Source organism: Lampetra planeri, unplaced genomic scaffold (assembly GCF_965212315.1).
Source record: "Lampetra planeri unplaced genomic scaffold, kcLamPlan1.2.h2 scaffold_220, whole genome shotgun sequence".
NCBI lineage: Eukaryota > Metazoa > Chordata > Hyperoartia > Petromyzontiformes > Petromyzontidae > Lampetra > Lampetra planeri.
Window position 1 is genome coordinate 5,101 of NW_027614968.1, and position 12,770 is coordinate 17,870.

Sequence of the window (12,770 nt, forward strand, 5' to 3'; positions counted from 1 at the left end):
GTTTGTGGTGTTGGGGTGGTGGTGATGATGATGGTGGTGTGGGTGTTTGTGGGTGTTGGGGTGGTGGTGATGATGGTGTTGGGGTGTTGGTGGTTTGTGGTGTTGGGGTGTTGGTGTTTGTGGTGTTGGGGTGGTGGTGATGATGGTGTTGGGGTGTGGTGTTTGTGGTGTTGGGGTGTTGGTGTTTGTGGTGTTGGGGTGTTGGTGTTGTGGTGTTGGGGTGGTGGGTGATGGATGGTGGTGTTGGGTGGTTGTGGTGTTTGGGGTGGTGGTGATGATGGTGTTGGGTGGTGGTGTTGTGGTGTTGGGGGTGTTGGTGTTTGTGGTGTTGGGGTGGTGGTGGTGTTGGTGGTGTTGGGGTGTTGGTGTTTGTGGTGTTGGGGTGGTGGTGATGGTGGTGGTGTTGGTGGTGTTGGTGGTGGTGTTGGTGGTGGTGGGGTGTTGGTGTTGTGGTGTTGGGGTGGTGGTGATGGTGGGTGGTGTTGGTGGTGTTGGTGGTGGTGTTGGTGGTGGTGGGGGGTGTTGGTGTTTGTGGTGTTGGGGTGGTGGTGATGGTGGGTGGTGTTGGTGGTGTGGTGGTGGTGTTTGTGGTGTTGGGGTGGGTGGTGTGATGGGTGTTGGGGTGGTGGTGTTTGTGGTGTTGGGGTGTTGGTGTTTGTGGTGTTGGGTGGTGGGTGGTGTTGGTGGTGTTGGGGTGTTGGTGTTTGTGGTGTTGGGGTGGTGGTGATGATGATGGTGGTGTGGGTGTTGTGGTGTTGGGGTGGTGGTGATGATGGTGTGGGGGTGTTGGTGTTGTGGTGTTGGGGTAGTGGTGATGATGATGGGTGGTGTTTGTGGTGTTGGGGTGGTGGTGATGATGGTGTTGGGGTGTTGGTGTTTGTGGTGTTGGGTGGTGGTGATGATGATGGTGGTGTTGGTGTTTGTGGTGTTGGGGTGGTGGTGATGATGGTGTTGGGGTGTTGGTGTTTGTGGTGTTGGGGTGTTGGTGTTTGTGGTGTTGGGGTGGTGGTGATGATGGTGTTGGGGTGTTGGTGTTTGTGGTGTTGGGGTGTTGGTGTTTGTGGTGTTGGGGTGTTGGTGTTTGTGGTGTTGGGGTGGTGGTGATGATGATGGTGGTGTTGGTGTTTGTGGTGTTGGGGTGGTGGTGATGATGGTGTTGGGGTGGTGGTGTTTGTGGTGTTGGGGTGTTGGTGTTTGTGGTGTTGGGGTGGTGGTGGTGTTGGTGGTGTTGGGGTGTTGGTGTTTGTGGTGTTGGGGTGGTGGTGATGGTGGTGGTGTTGGTGGTGTTGGTGGTGGTGTTTGTGGTGTTGGGGTGGTGGTGATGATGGTGTTGGGGTGGTGGTGTTTGTGGTGTTGGGGTGTTGGTGTTTGTGGTGTTGGGGTGGTGGTGGTGTTGGTGGTGTTGGGGTGTTGGTGTTTGTGGTGTTGGGGGTGGTGGTGATGGTGATGGTGTTGGTGGTGTTGGTGGTGGTGTTGGTGGTGTTGGGGTGTTGGTGTTTGTGGTGTTGGTGGTGTTGGTGGTGGTGTCGGTGGCCGTGATCAGGAATCGAACCCACAGCAGGGCGCTGACCGCTGCACCACCGCTCCCTACCACACCACTATCACCACCACCATCACCACAACCATCACCACAACCATCATCATCACCACCATCACAACCATCACCACCACCATCATCACCACCACCACCCCCACCACCACCCCCACCATCACCACCACCATCATCACCACCACCACCATCACCACCACCACCCCCCCCACCACCACCACCATCATCACCACCACCATCACCACCACCATCATCACCACCACCATCACCACCACCCCCCCCACCATCACCACCACCATCATCACCACCACCACCATCACCACCACCCCCCCCCCCACCATCACCACCACCATCATTATCACCACCACCACCACCACCATCACCACCACCACCACCACAACCATCACCATCATCACCACCACCCCCCCCACCACCATCATCACCACCACCATCACCACCACCATCACCACCACCACCACCACCACAACCATCACCATCATCACCACCACCTCCCCCACCACCATCATCACCACCACCATCACCACCACCACCATCACCACCACCACCACCAACCACCATCACCATGGCGCCCGTGCCAGGCAAGGTTCACCTACCCGACTGTAAGGCGAAGGTCTTGCTCTTCCACGTCTTCCACCACCACCTCCACCACCACCTCCACCACCACCTCCACCTCTCTTTGCACCACCACCTCCACCACCACCTCCACCACCACCTCCACCACGTCTCCCGCCGCCTTTCCCCATCTTGATGATGTCGTCCAGGGACATGTCCAGCTTCTCAGCCATGGCTCCTCCTCCTCGCCACAAAGTCTCACCTCTCTCACCTCTCTATACGCTCTCTCACTCACCTGCTCTCTCACTCACCTGGCTCTCTCACTCACCTGGCTCTCACTCACCTGGCTCTCTATCTCTCACCTGGCTCACCTCTCACCTCTCACCTCTCTCACCTGTTCCCTCTCTCACCTCTCTATACTGTCACTCACTCACCTGGCTCGCTCTCTCACCTCTCACCTCTCTCACTCACTCACCTGGCTCACCTCTCACCTCTCTCACCTGTTCCCTCTCTCGCCTCTCTACCCTCTCACCTGCTCTCTCACTCACCTGGCTCACTCTCTCACCTGGCTCACCTCTCACCTCTCTATACGCTCTCTCACTCACCTGCTCTCTCTCTCACTCACCTGGCTCACCTCTCACCTCTCTCGCCTGCTCTCTCACTCTCTCACCTGGCTCGCTTTCTCACCTGGCTCGCTCTCTCTCTGTGTCTCTCAGTGTGTCTCTCTGTCTCTCTCTGTGTCTCTCTCTCCTCTCTCCTTCTACTCTCACCTGCTCCCTCTCTCTCTGTGTCTCTCAGTGTGTCTCTCTGTCTCTCTCTGTGTCTCTCTGTCTCTCTCTCCTTCTACTCTCACCTGCTCCCTCTCTCTGTGTGTCTCTCTGTGTCTCTCTGTGTCTCTGCGTCTCTCTGTGTGTGTCTCTCTGCGTCTCTCTGTGTCTCTCTGCGTCTCTCTGTGTCTCTCTGCGTCTCTCTGTGTCTCTCTGCGTCTCTCTGTGTCTCTCTGCGTCTCTCTGTGTCTCTCTGCCGGACGAGGCCGAGAAAATGGCGGGCGATTGAAAAGGACGGAAGTGACGACAGCCCGGCGGCGCGTGCGAGCGACGTCACTTCCTGTTCGTGGAGTGATCCGGGCGACGTCACCTCCTGTCGTGCGGACGACGTCACTTCCTGTTCGTGGAGTGAGGGGGGCGGAGAGTGATCCCGTGACGTCACTTCCTCTTGATGAGAAGAGGGGGTGGGCGTGCGGGGAACGTCACTTCCTGTGGGGGTGTGTGTAGGAAGCGTGACGTCACTTGTCTGTTAGAGGGGGGGGGGAGGGGAGAATCGCTCGGGTGGGGGGGGAAGTGACGTCGTTACAGAGGCCAACGGGGTCAGTGGGGGAGGGGGGCGAGTGGACGGTGACGTCACTGCACAGGGGGGGGGGGCCAGGGGGGGTAGGGGAGGGGCGAGTGTTGGTGACGTCACTACACAGGGGTGCGGGAGGGGCCAGTGGGGTGGGGGAGGGGCGAGTAGGGGAGGGGCGAGTGGGGGAGGGGCGAGTGGATGGTGACGTCACTGCACAGGGGTGGGGGAGGGGCCAGTGGGGTGGGGGAGGGGCCAGTGGGGTGGGGGAGGGGCGAGTAGGGGAGGGGCGAGTGGGGGAGGGGCGAGTGGATGGTGACGTCACTGCACAGGGGTGGGGGAGGGGCCAGTGGGGTGGGGGAGGGGCCAGTGGGGTGGGGGAGGGGCCAGTGGGGTGGGGGAGGGGCCAGTGGGGTGGGGGAGGGGCGAGTGGGGGAGGGGCGAGTGGGGTGGGGGAGGGGCGGGTGGGGGAGGGGCCAGTGGGGGAGGGGCCAGTGGGGTGGGGGAGGGGCCAGTGGGGTGGGGGAGGGGCGAGTGGGGTGGGGGAGGGGCGAGTGGGGTGGGGGAGGGGCCAGTGGGGTGGGGGAGGGGCCAGTGTTGGTGACGTCACTACATTGGAAACTCGTGGCCTGGAGACCCGGAGTCTTTAAACATCTCAGGTTCGTTTAAACGGTAACCGTTTTTCTCTATCACCCATTCGGTTACCGGTTACAGGGGTGGGCTGGGAGATGTTGACCACCTCGCCCGGTCTGCAGGAGGTCGTGGGTTCGATCCCGGACCCTGACGATGCCTGCTGCTGCTGTATATCTGGAGTCTGCGTCTCTCTCATCATCATCATCACTGTGGCTAGGAGATGTTGACTACCTCGCCTGGTCTGTAGGTCTCTGTGGGTCTCTGTATGTCTCTGTGGATCTCTGTGGGTCTCTGTATGTCTCTGTGTGTCTCTGTGGGTCTCTGTGTCTCTCTGTGTCTATGTGGGTCTCTGTGTGTCTCTGTGGGTCTCTGTGGGTCTCTGTGTATCTCTGTGTGTCTCTGTGGGTCTCTGTGAGTCTCTGTGTCTCTCTGTGGGTCTCTGTGTGTCTCTGTGGGTTTCTGTGGATCTCTGTGGGTCTCTGTAGGTCTCTGTGAGTCTCTGTGTCTCTCTGTGGGTCTCTGTGTCTCTCTGTGGGTCTCTGTGGGTCTCTGGGTCTCTGTGTGTCTATGTGGGTCTCTGTGTGTCTCTGTGGGTCTCTATGTATCTCTATGGGTCTCTGTGTGTCTATGTGGGTCTCTGTGTATCTCTGTGGGTCTCTGTGGGTCTCTGTGGGTCTCTGTGTATCTCTGTGGGTCTCTGTGGGTCTCTCTGTGTCTCTGTGGGTCTCTCTGGGTCTCTGTGGGTCTCTGTGGGTCTCTGTGGGTCTCTGTGTATCTCTGTGGGTCTCTGTGTATCTCTCTGGGTCTCTGTGGGTCTCTGTGGGTCTCTCTGGGTCTCTGTGGGTCTCTGTGGGTCTCTCTCATCATCATCATCATCACTGTGGCTAGGAGATGTTGACTACCTCGCCTGGTCTGTAGGTCTCTGTGGGTCTCTGTATGTCTCTGTGTGTCTCTGTGGGTCTCTATGGGTCTCTGTGAGTCTCTGTGTCTCTCTGTGTCTATGTGGGTCTCTGTGTGTCTCTGTGAGTCTCTGTGTGTCTCTCATCATCATCATTGTGGCTAGGAGATGTTGACTACCTCGCCTGGTCTGTGGGTCTCTGTGGGTCTCTGTGTATCTCTGTGGGTCTCTGTGAGTCTCTGTGTCTCTCTGTGTGTCTCTCATCATCATCATCACTGTGGATGTGAGATGTTGACTACCTCGCCTGGTCTGTGTATCTCTGTGGGTCTCTGTGGGTCTCTGTGTATCTCTGTGGGTCTCTGTGAGTCTCTGTGGGTGTCTGTGGGTCTCTGTGGGTCTCTGTGTGTCTCTGTGTGTCTCTGTGTCTATGTGGGTCTCTGTGAGTCTCTGTGTGTCTCTGTGAGTCTCTGTGTGTCTCTCATCATCATCATCATCACTGTGGCTAGGAGATGTTGACTACCTCGCCTGGTCTGTAGGTCTCTGTGGGTCTCTGTGTATCTCTGTGGGTCTCTGTGAGTCTCTGTGTCTCTCTGTGTCTATGTGGGTCTCTGTGAGTCTCTGTGGGTGTCTGTGGGTCTCTGTGTGTCTCTGTGGGTCTCTGTGAGTCTCTGTGGGTGTCTGTGGGTCTCTGTGGGTCTCTGCAGGTCTCTGTGTATCTCTGTGTGTCTCTGTGTGTCTCTGTGGGTCTCTGTGTCTCTCTGTGTGTTTCTGTGGATCTCTGTGTCTCTCTGTGGGTCTCTGTGAGTCTCTGTGGATCTCTGTGTCTCTCTGTGGGTCTCTGTGAGTCTCTGTGGATCTCTGTGTCTCTCTGTGTGTCTCTGTGGGTCTCTGTGTGTCTCTGTGGGTCTCTGTGAGTCTCTGTGGGTGTCTGTGGGTCTCTGTGTCTCTCTGTGGGTCTCTGTGTCTCTCTGTGTGTCTCTGTGGGTCTCTGTGGGTCTCTGTGGGTCTCTGTGTCTCTCTGTGGGTCTCTGTGTGTCTCTGTGTGTCTCTGTGGGTCTCTGTGTCTCTCTGTGTGTCTCTGTGTGTCTCTGTGGGTCTCTCTGTGGGTCTCTGTGTGTCTCTGTGGGTCTCTGTGGGTCTCTGTGGGTCTCTGTGTCTCTCTGTGTGTCTCTGTGTGTCTCTGTGGGTCTCTGTGTCTCTCTGTGTGTCTCTGTGTGTCTCTGTGGGTCTCTCTGTGGGTCTCTGTGTGTCTCTGTGGGTCTCTGTGTATCTCTGTGGGTCTCTGTGGGTCTCTGTGTGTCTCTCTGTGGGTCTCTGTGGGTCTCCGTGGGTCTCCGTGGGTCTCCGTGGGTCTCTGTGGGTCTCTGTGGGTCTCTGTGTCTCTCTGTGTGTCTCTGTGGGTCTCTGTGGGTCTCTGTGGGTGTCTGTGGGTCTCTGTGTGTCTCTGTGGGTCTCTGTGTCTCTCTGTGTGTCTCTGTGTGTCTCTGTGGGTCTCTGTGTCTCTCTGTGGGTCTCTGTGTGTCTCTGTGGGTCTCTGTGTCTCTCTGTGGGTCTCTGTGTGTCTCTGTGGGTCTCTGTGTCTCTCTGGGTGTCTCTGTGGGTCTCTGTGTGTCTCTGTGGGTCTCTGTGGGTATCTGTGGGTCTCTGTGGGTCTCTGTGTATCTCGGGTATCGGGTAGGATACGGGTATCGGGTACCCGGTTGCAACCTCTGCTCTCTCTCTCTCTGTCTCTCTCACGGTGTCTGTCAGCAGCGTGGAGGAGTGTTGTAATGAAAGACAAATAAATTAACCCGTAAAAGCAAAGTTTTTCACTATAAATCCTTTATATGCGTGGCGGCTAGAGTCCTCTCGTCCTCTGGCTTGAGATGGCTGCCACCTATGGGTCAGATGATTGCCTGCCACCATTAAGCAATTGGTCATTAAATATAATATTTTTGTCCTAAAAAGTGTAAAATTTTGGAAAAAAAATTTTCACAACGAGTCTGTGTGGAAAATGTCAGCTCGATTGGATCACGGGAAGTGGGTTAAAAAACGACCGAAAGATTTGCACGGTCGCAAGCAAGCAAGTGAACTTAATATAAAGGATTTTAAAAACAAACCGACCATCTTCTTGTTTCCTCTGCTCGTAGCGGAGGCTTCGCCGCTCCGCCGTGAGGTCACCGGTGGTGACGGGGGTCCCCCCCCCCCCTGCCCCTCCCCTGCCCCCCCCCCCTGCCCCCCCCTGCCCCCCCCCCCTGCCCCCCCCCCTGCCCCCCCCCCCAGCCCCCCGCAATGGACCGCTCTCTCTTCGAAGAAAGCCTCGGCCTCCTATCTCCGAGTTTCGGTTCGCCCCGCAGCATCGTCCCCCTCCCCGACGCTCCGCCCGACGTCACCGCCCCCGGCTACGCCGAACTGTGGCGATCCGCGCTGCTGCCAAACAGCCCGCGGCTGCTCCCCGCCCCGCTGAGCGCCGCGTGGGGCAGCCGCCGGCGGTGGGTGACCCCTATCGGCAAGCCCGACCTGGCCGCCCTGCGCCGAGATTTCGGGGACGCCCCGGTGCCGGTGGCGGACTGCTCGGAGCGGGAGTACAACGCAAACCCCAAGACGCAGATGCCCATGCGGGAGTTCCTTTCCTACTGGCAGGACGCCATGAGCCGGGACGGCTGTCCTCCCTCGCTCCCCGGCCTGTACCTCAAAGACTGGCACATGCCGAGGGAGTTCCCCGGACACGACGCGTACGCCACGCCGGAGTGCTTCGCCTCCGACTGGCTCAACGAATACTGCGACGCCGTCCACTCGGACGATTACCGCTTCGTGTACATGGGCCCGCGCGGCTCCTGGACACCGTTTCACGCGGACGTGTTCCGCTCCTACAGCTGGTCGGCAAACGTGTGCGGGCGCAAGCTGTGGCTGCTTTACCCGCCTGGGCGGGAGGAGGCCCTTCGAGACCGCCTCGGAAACCTGCCCTACGACGTCGCCGCGTTCGATCCGCCGCCGGCGCCGGCGAAGGACGTCGCGGCCGAGAAATCGGAGCAGCGGGACACGGGGGGAAAAGAAACGGGAGCAGCGCTGCGAAAACGACGCGGCAACGAGCCCATTGAGGTGATCCAGGAGGCGGGAGAAATCATCTTCGTGCCCAGTGGATGGCACCACCAGGTGCACAACCTTGAGGACACCATCTCCATCAACCACAACTGGCTCAACGGCTGCAACGTGGACCTCGTGTGGAGCTTCCTGCAGAGCGAGCTGCGCGCCGTGCAGAGGGAGATCGGACACTGCCGTTCGGGAATGAGCGACTGGGCCGAGCAGTGCCAGCGCGTCATGAAGGCGTGCACGGGCATCGACTACGGGGAGTTCTACGCGTTCATGAAGCTGATCGCCGACAGGAGGGTGGAGTTCCTGCACGAGAGGGGGGACATCCCCCCGGGCTCTAGCCGCGCTGACAAAATCACCGATCACTCTCACGGCGATCTCGCTCGACTGGGGGATTGGCACGCGGCGTTTGACCTGGCGAGGGTACAGGAGGTCGTGGTTGCGATGCAGGGAGACCCGGACTTTGGGGTTCTGCCAGTAGACTGCCTGCCCATTAGGCCGGAGCAGCTCCGAACGGATATCGAACAAGCTCTGGGCAACATGGGGCGGAACTGATGGTGCGGTTCATCAACTCTCGGCCACAGTTCTTCTTGGTTCTTTCGGTGAAGTCGCCGCGTAGAAGGGAAGTAATAAAATGATGGAAATATATAAAACGTGATACAATTGTCACGACGTTTCGGCCACAACGCAAGCAGCCATCCCCTCAGATGAAGAAGAACAGGTCTGTCGGAAAGACAGCGTCCGAATGAGCACCACCATGCTTGGCAGCGTATATTTAAGCTGGGTTAGAGGGGGAAGGGCGCCTTGACAAAGGAATTTGCACATCAACAGATGAATTCAGCACATCTTCTTGGTTCTTTCGGTGAAGTCGTCGCGTAGAAGGGAAGTAATAAAATGATGGAAATATAAAACATAATATCTGCATTTTCCATAAATATGCTAAATTCCTCTTGATGTGCAAATTATTTTGTCAAGGCGCTCTTCCCCCTCCAACCCAGCTTAAATATACGCTGCCAAGCCTGGTGGTGTGTCATTCAGACGCTGTCTTTCCGACAGACCTGTTCTTCTTAACCTGAGGACGGCTGCTTGCGTTGTGGCCGAAACGTCGTGAAAGCTTTAAATCGAAAATACAATTGTCACGAGGTTTCGGCCACAACGCAAGCAGCCGTCCCCTCAAGTGAAGAACAGGTCTGTCGGAAAGACAGCGTCTTGAATGAGACGCTGTCTTTCCGACAGACCTGTTCTCCACCTGAGGTGTGTCGGAAAGACAGCGTCTTGAATGAGACGCTGTCTTTCCGACAGACCTGTTCTCCACCTGAGGTCTGTCGGAAAGACAGCGTCTTGAATGAGACGCTGTCTTTCCGACAGACCTGTTCTTCACCTGAGGTCTGTCGGAAAGACAGCGTCTGAATGAGACGCTGTCTTTCCGACAGACCTGTTCTCCACCTGAGGTGTGTCGGAAAGACAGCGTCTTGAATGAGACGCTGTCTTTCCGACAGACCTGTTCTCCACCTGAGGTCTGTCGGAAAGACAGCGTCTGAATGAGACGCTGTCTTTCCGACAGACCTGTTCTCCACCTGAGGTGTGTCGGAAAGACAGCGTCTGAATGAGACGCTGTCTTTCCGACAGACCTGTTCTCCACCTGAGGTCTGTCGGAAAGACAGCGTCTGAATGAGACGCTGTCTTTCCGACAGACCTGTTCTCCACCTGAGGTGTGTCGGAAAGACAGCGTCTTGAATGAGACGCTGTCTTTCCGACAGACCTGTTCTTCACCTGAGGTCTGTCGGAAAGACAGCGTCTTGAATGAGACGCTGTCTTTCCGACAGACCTGTTCTTCACCTGAGGTCTGTCGGAAAGACAGCGTCTGAATGAAACACCACCAGGCTTGGCAGCGTATATTTAAGCTGGGTTAGAGGGGGAAGGGCGCCTTGACAAAGGAATTTGCATATCAACAGATGAATTCAGCATATCTTGGTTCTTTCGGTAAAGTCACGTAGAAGGGAAATAATAAAGTCATAAATATAAAACATAATACAATTGTCACGACGTTTCGGCCACAACGCAAGCAGCCGTCCCTCAGGTGAAGAACAGGTCTGTCGGAAAGGCAGCGTCTGAATGACACACCACCAGGCTTGGCATCGTATCTTTAATGCATTCTGGCTCAGCAATCATTGGAAGGAATAAATTAAATTCCGATCTAAAGCTTTCGTGACTGCAGGGATTCATCTTCTTGGTTCTTTCGGTAAAGTCACGTAGAAGGGAAATAATAAAATAATAAAAATTAAAAAAAATACAATTCTCACGACGTTTCGGCCACAAGGCAAGCAGCCATCCCTCAGGCGAAGAACAGGTCTGTCGGAAAGGCAGCGTCTGAATGAGACGCTGTCTTTCCGGGTACGGGTATCGGGTACCCGATTGCGACCTCTGGGATGAAGCCACGTTGCAGGCGCGGGTGGGTTGATTCTAGGAACTTGAATTGTGAGAAGAGACAAGACGTTGGGAAATGAGTGACAATCACGGTGACTCACCAGTGACTCACGGCCTACCCGTACCCGTACCCGGCCGCACCAGGGTCGCAAACGGGTACCAGTACCCGACCGGGTACGGGTATCGGGTAGGGTACAGGTATCGATTGGGGTACAGGTATCGGGTAGGGTACAGGTATCGGGTAGGGTACGGGTATCGGGTAGGGTACGGGTATCGGGTAGGGTACGGGTATCGATTGGGGTACGGGTATCGGGTAGGGTACGGGTATCGGGTAGGGTACGGGTATCGGGTAGGGTACGGGTATCGATTGGGGTACGGGTATCGGGTATCGGGTACGGGTATCGGGTAGGGTACGGGTATCGATTGGGGTACGGGTATCGGGTAGGGTACGGGTATCGGGTAGGGTACGGGTATCGATTGGGGTACGGGTATCGGGTAGGGTACGGGTATCGGGTAGGGTACGGGTATCGATTGGGGTACGGGTAGCCGGGTATCGGGTAGGGTACGGGTATCGGGTAGGGTACGGGTATCGATTGGGGTACGGGTATCGGGTATCGGGTAGGGTACGGGTAGGGTACGGGTATCGGGTAGGGTACGGGTATCGATTGGGGTACGGGTATCGGGTAGGGTACGGGTATCGGGTAGGGTACGGGTATCGGGTAGGGTACGGGTATCGATTGGGGTACGGGTATCGGGTAGGGTACGGGTATCGGGTATCGGGTACCCGGTTGCGACCTCTGCTCTCTCTCTCTCTGTCCCTCTCACGGTGTCTGTCAGCAGCATGGAGGAGTGTTGTAATGAAAGACAAATAAATTAACCCGTAAAAGCAAAGTTTTTCACTATAAATCCTTTATATGCGTGGCGGCTAGAGTCCTCTCGTCCTCTGGCTTGAGATGGCTGCCACCTATGGGTCAGATGATTGCATTGCACCATTAAGCAATTGGTCATTAAATATAATTTTTTTGTCCTAAACAGTGTAACATTTTGGAAAAAAATGTTTCACTAAAATCAATCGTCACGCACAACGAGTCTGTGTAGCAAAATGTCAGCTCGATTGGATCACGGGAAGTGGGTTAAAAAACGACCGAAAGATTTGCACGGTCGCAAGCAAGCACGCAAGTGAACTTAATATAAAGGATTTAACAAGTAAACCCGTAAAAACAAAGTTTTTCACTCTAAATCCTTTATATGCGTCGCGGCTAGAGTCCTCTCGTCCTCTGGCTTGAGATGGCTGCCACCTATGGGTCAGATGATTGCCTGCCACCATTAAGCAATTGGTCATTAAATATAAAAATTAAAAAAATCCTAAAAAGTGTAAAATTTTGGGACAAAAATTTTTCACTAAAATCAATCGTCACGCACAACGAGTCTGTGTAGCAAAATGTCAGCTCGATTGGATCACGGGAAAGCGGGTTAAAAAACGACCGAAAGATTTGCACGGTCGCAAGCAAGCACGCAAGCAAGCAAGCGAACTTAATATAAAGGATTTAATAAAGACCGTGTTCCAGAAGTCTCTTCCAAGACCTTGATGAAACGCGTGTTATTTTCGGTGGCGGCTCGTGACATTGCCACGAGGTGGAGCTGCTGATGCTGCTGTTGTTGTTGTGAGTGAGTGAGCTCTGAGAAGATGCTGTTCTAATTAAGAAAAAAACCTCCTCGTGTCAATGGCCTTCGTGTGAAAGTGATACAACTGTGGGTCTCTGTGGGTCTCTGTAGGTCTCTGTAGGTCTCTGTAGGTCTCTGTGGGTCTCTGTGGGTCTCTGTGTGTCTCTGTGGGTCTCTGTGTGTCTCTGTGTGTCTCTGTGGGTCTCTGTGGGTCTATGTGTGTCTCTGTGGGTCTCTGTGGGTCTCTGTGTGTCTCTGTGGGTCTGTGTGTGTCTCTGTGGGTCTCTGTGTGTCTCTGTGTGTCTCTGTGGGTCTGTGTTTTTGTGTCTCTTTGGGTCTCTGTGTGTCTGTGTGTGTCTCTGTGTGTCTGTGTTTCTGTGTCTCTGTGGGTCTCTGTGTGTCTCTGTATGTCTCTGTGTGTCTCTGTGGGTCTGTGTTTCTGTGTCTCTTTGGGTCTCTGTGTGTCTCTGTGTGTCTGTGTTTCTGTGTCTCTGTGGGTCTCTGTGTGTCTGTGTGTGTCTCTGTGTGTCTCTGTGTGGTCTGTGTTTCTGTGTCTCTTTGGGTCTCTGTGTGTCTGTGTGTCTCTGTGTGTCTGTGTTTCTGTGTCTCTGTGGG

The 12,770-nt window shown here is 55.5% G+C and overlaps 1 protein-coding gene and 1 long non-coding RNA gene across 2 annotated transcripts; one reads left to right on the plus strand and one right to left on the minus strand.

Annotated features, from left to right (window-relative positions):
* Positions 1-2,378: 2,378 nt before the first annotated feature.
* LOC144740476 (uncharacterized) lies at positions 2,379-3,277 on the minus strand. Its single transcript, XR_013589647.1, has 3 exons — positions 2,688-3,277; positions 2,581-2,597; positions 2,379-2,424 (listed from the first exon to the last, which is right to left on the minus strand). It is a non-coding gene; the product is annotated as an uncharacterized LOC144740476 (long non-coding RNA).
* Positions 3,278-7,249: 3,972 nt separating this feature from the next.
* JMJD4 (jumonji domain containing 4) lies at positions 7,250-9,059 on the plus strand. Its single transcript, XM_078623327.1, has one exon. The coding sequence runs from the start codon at positions 7,263-7,265 to the stop codon at positions 8,616-8,618; it is 1,356 nt and encodes a 451-aa protein (XP_078479453.1). The 5' UTR covers positions 7,250-7,262; the 3' UTR covers positions 8,619-9,059.
* Positions 9,060-12,770: the final 3,711 nt, after the last annotated feature.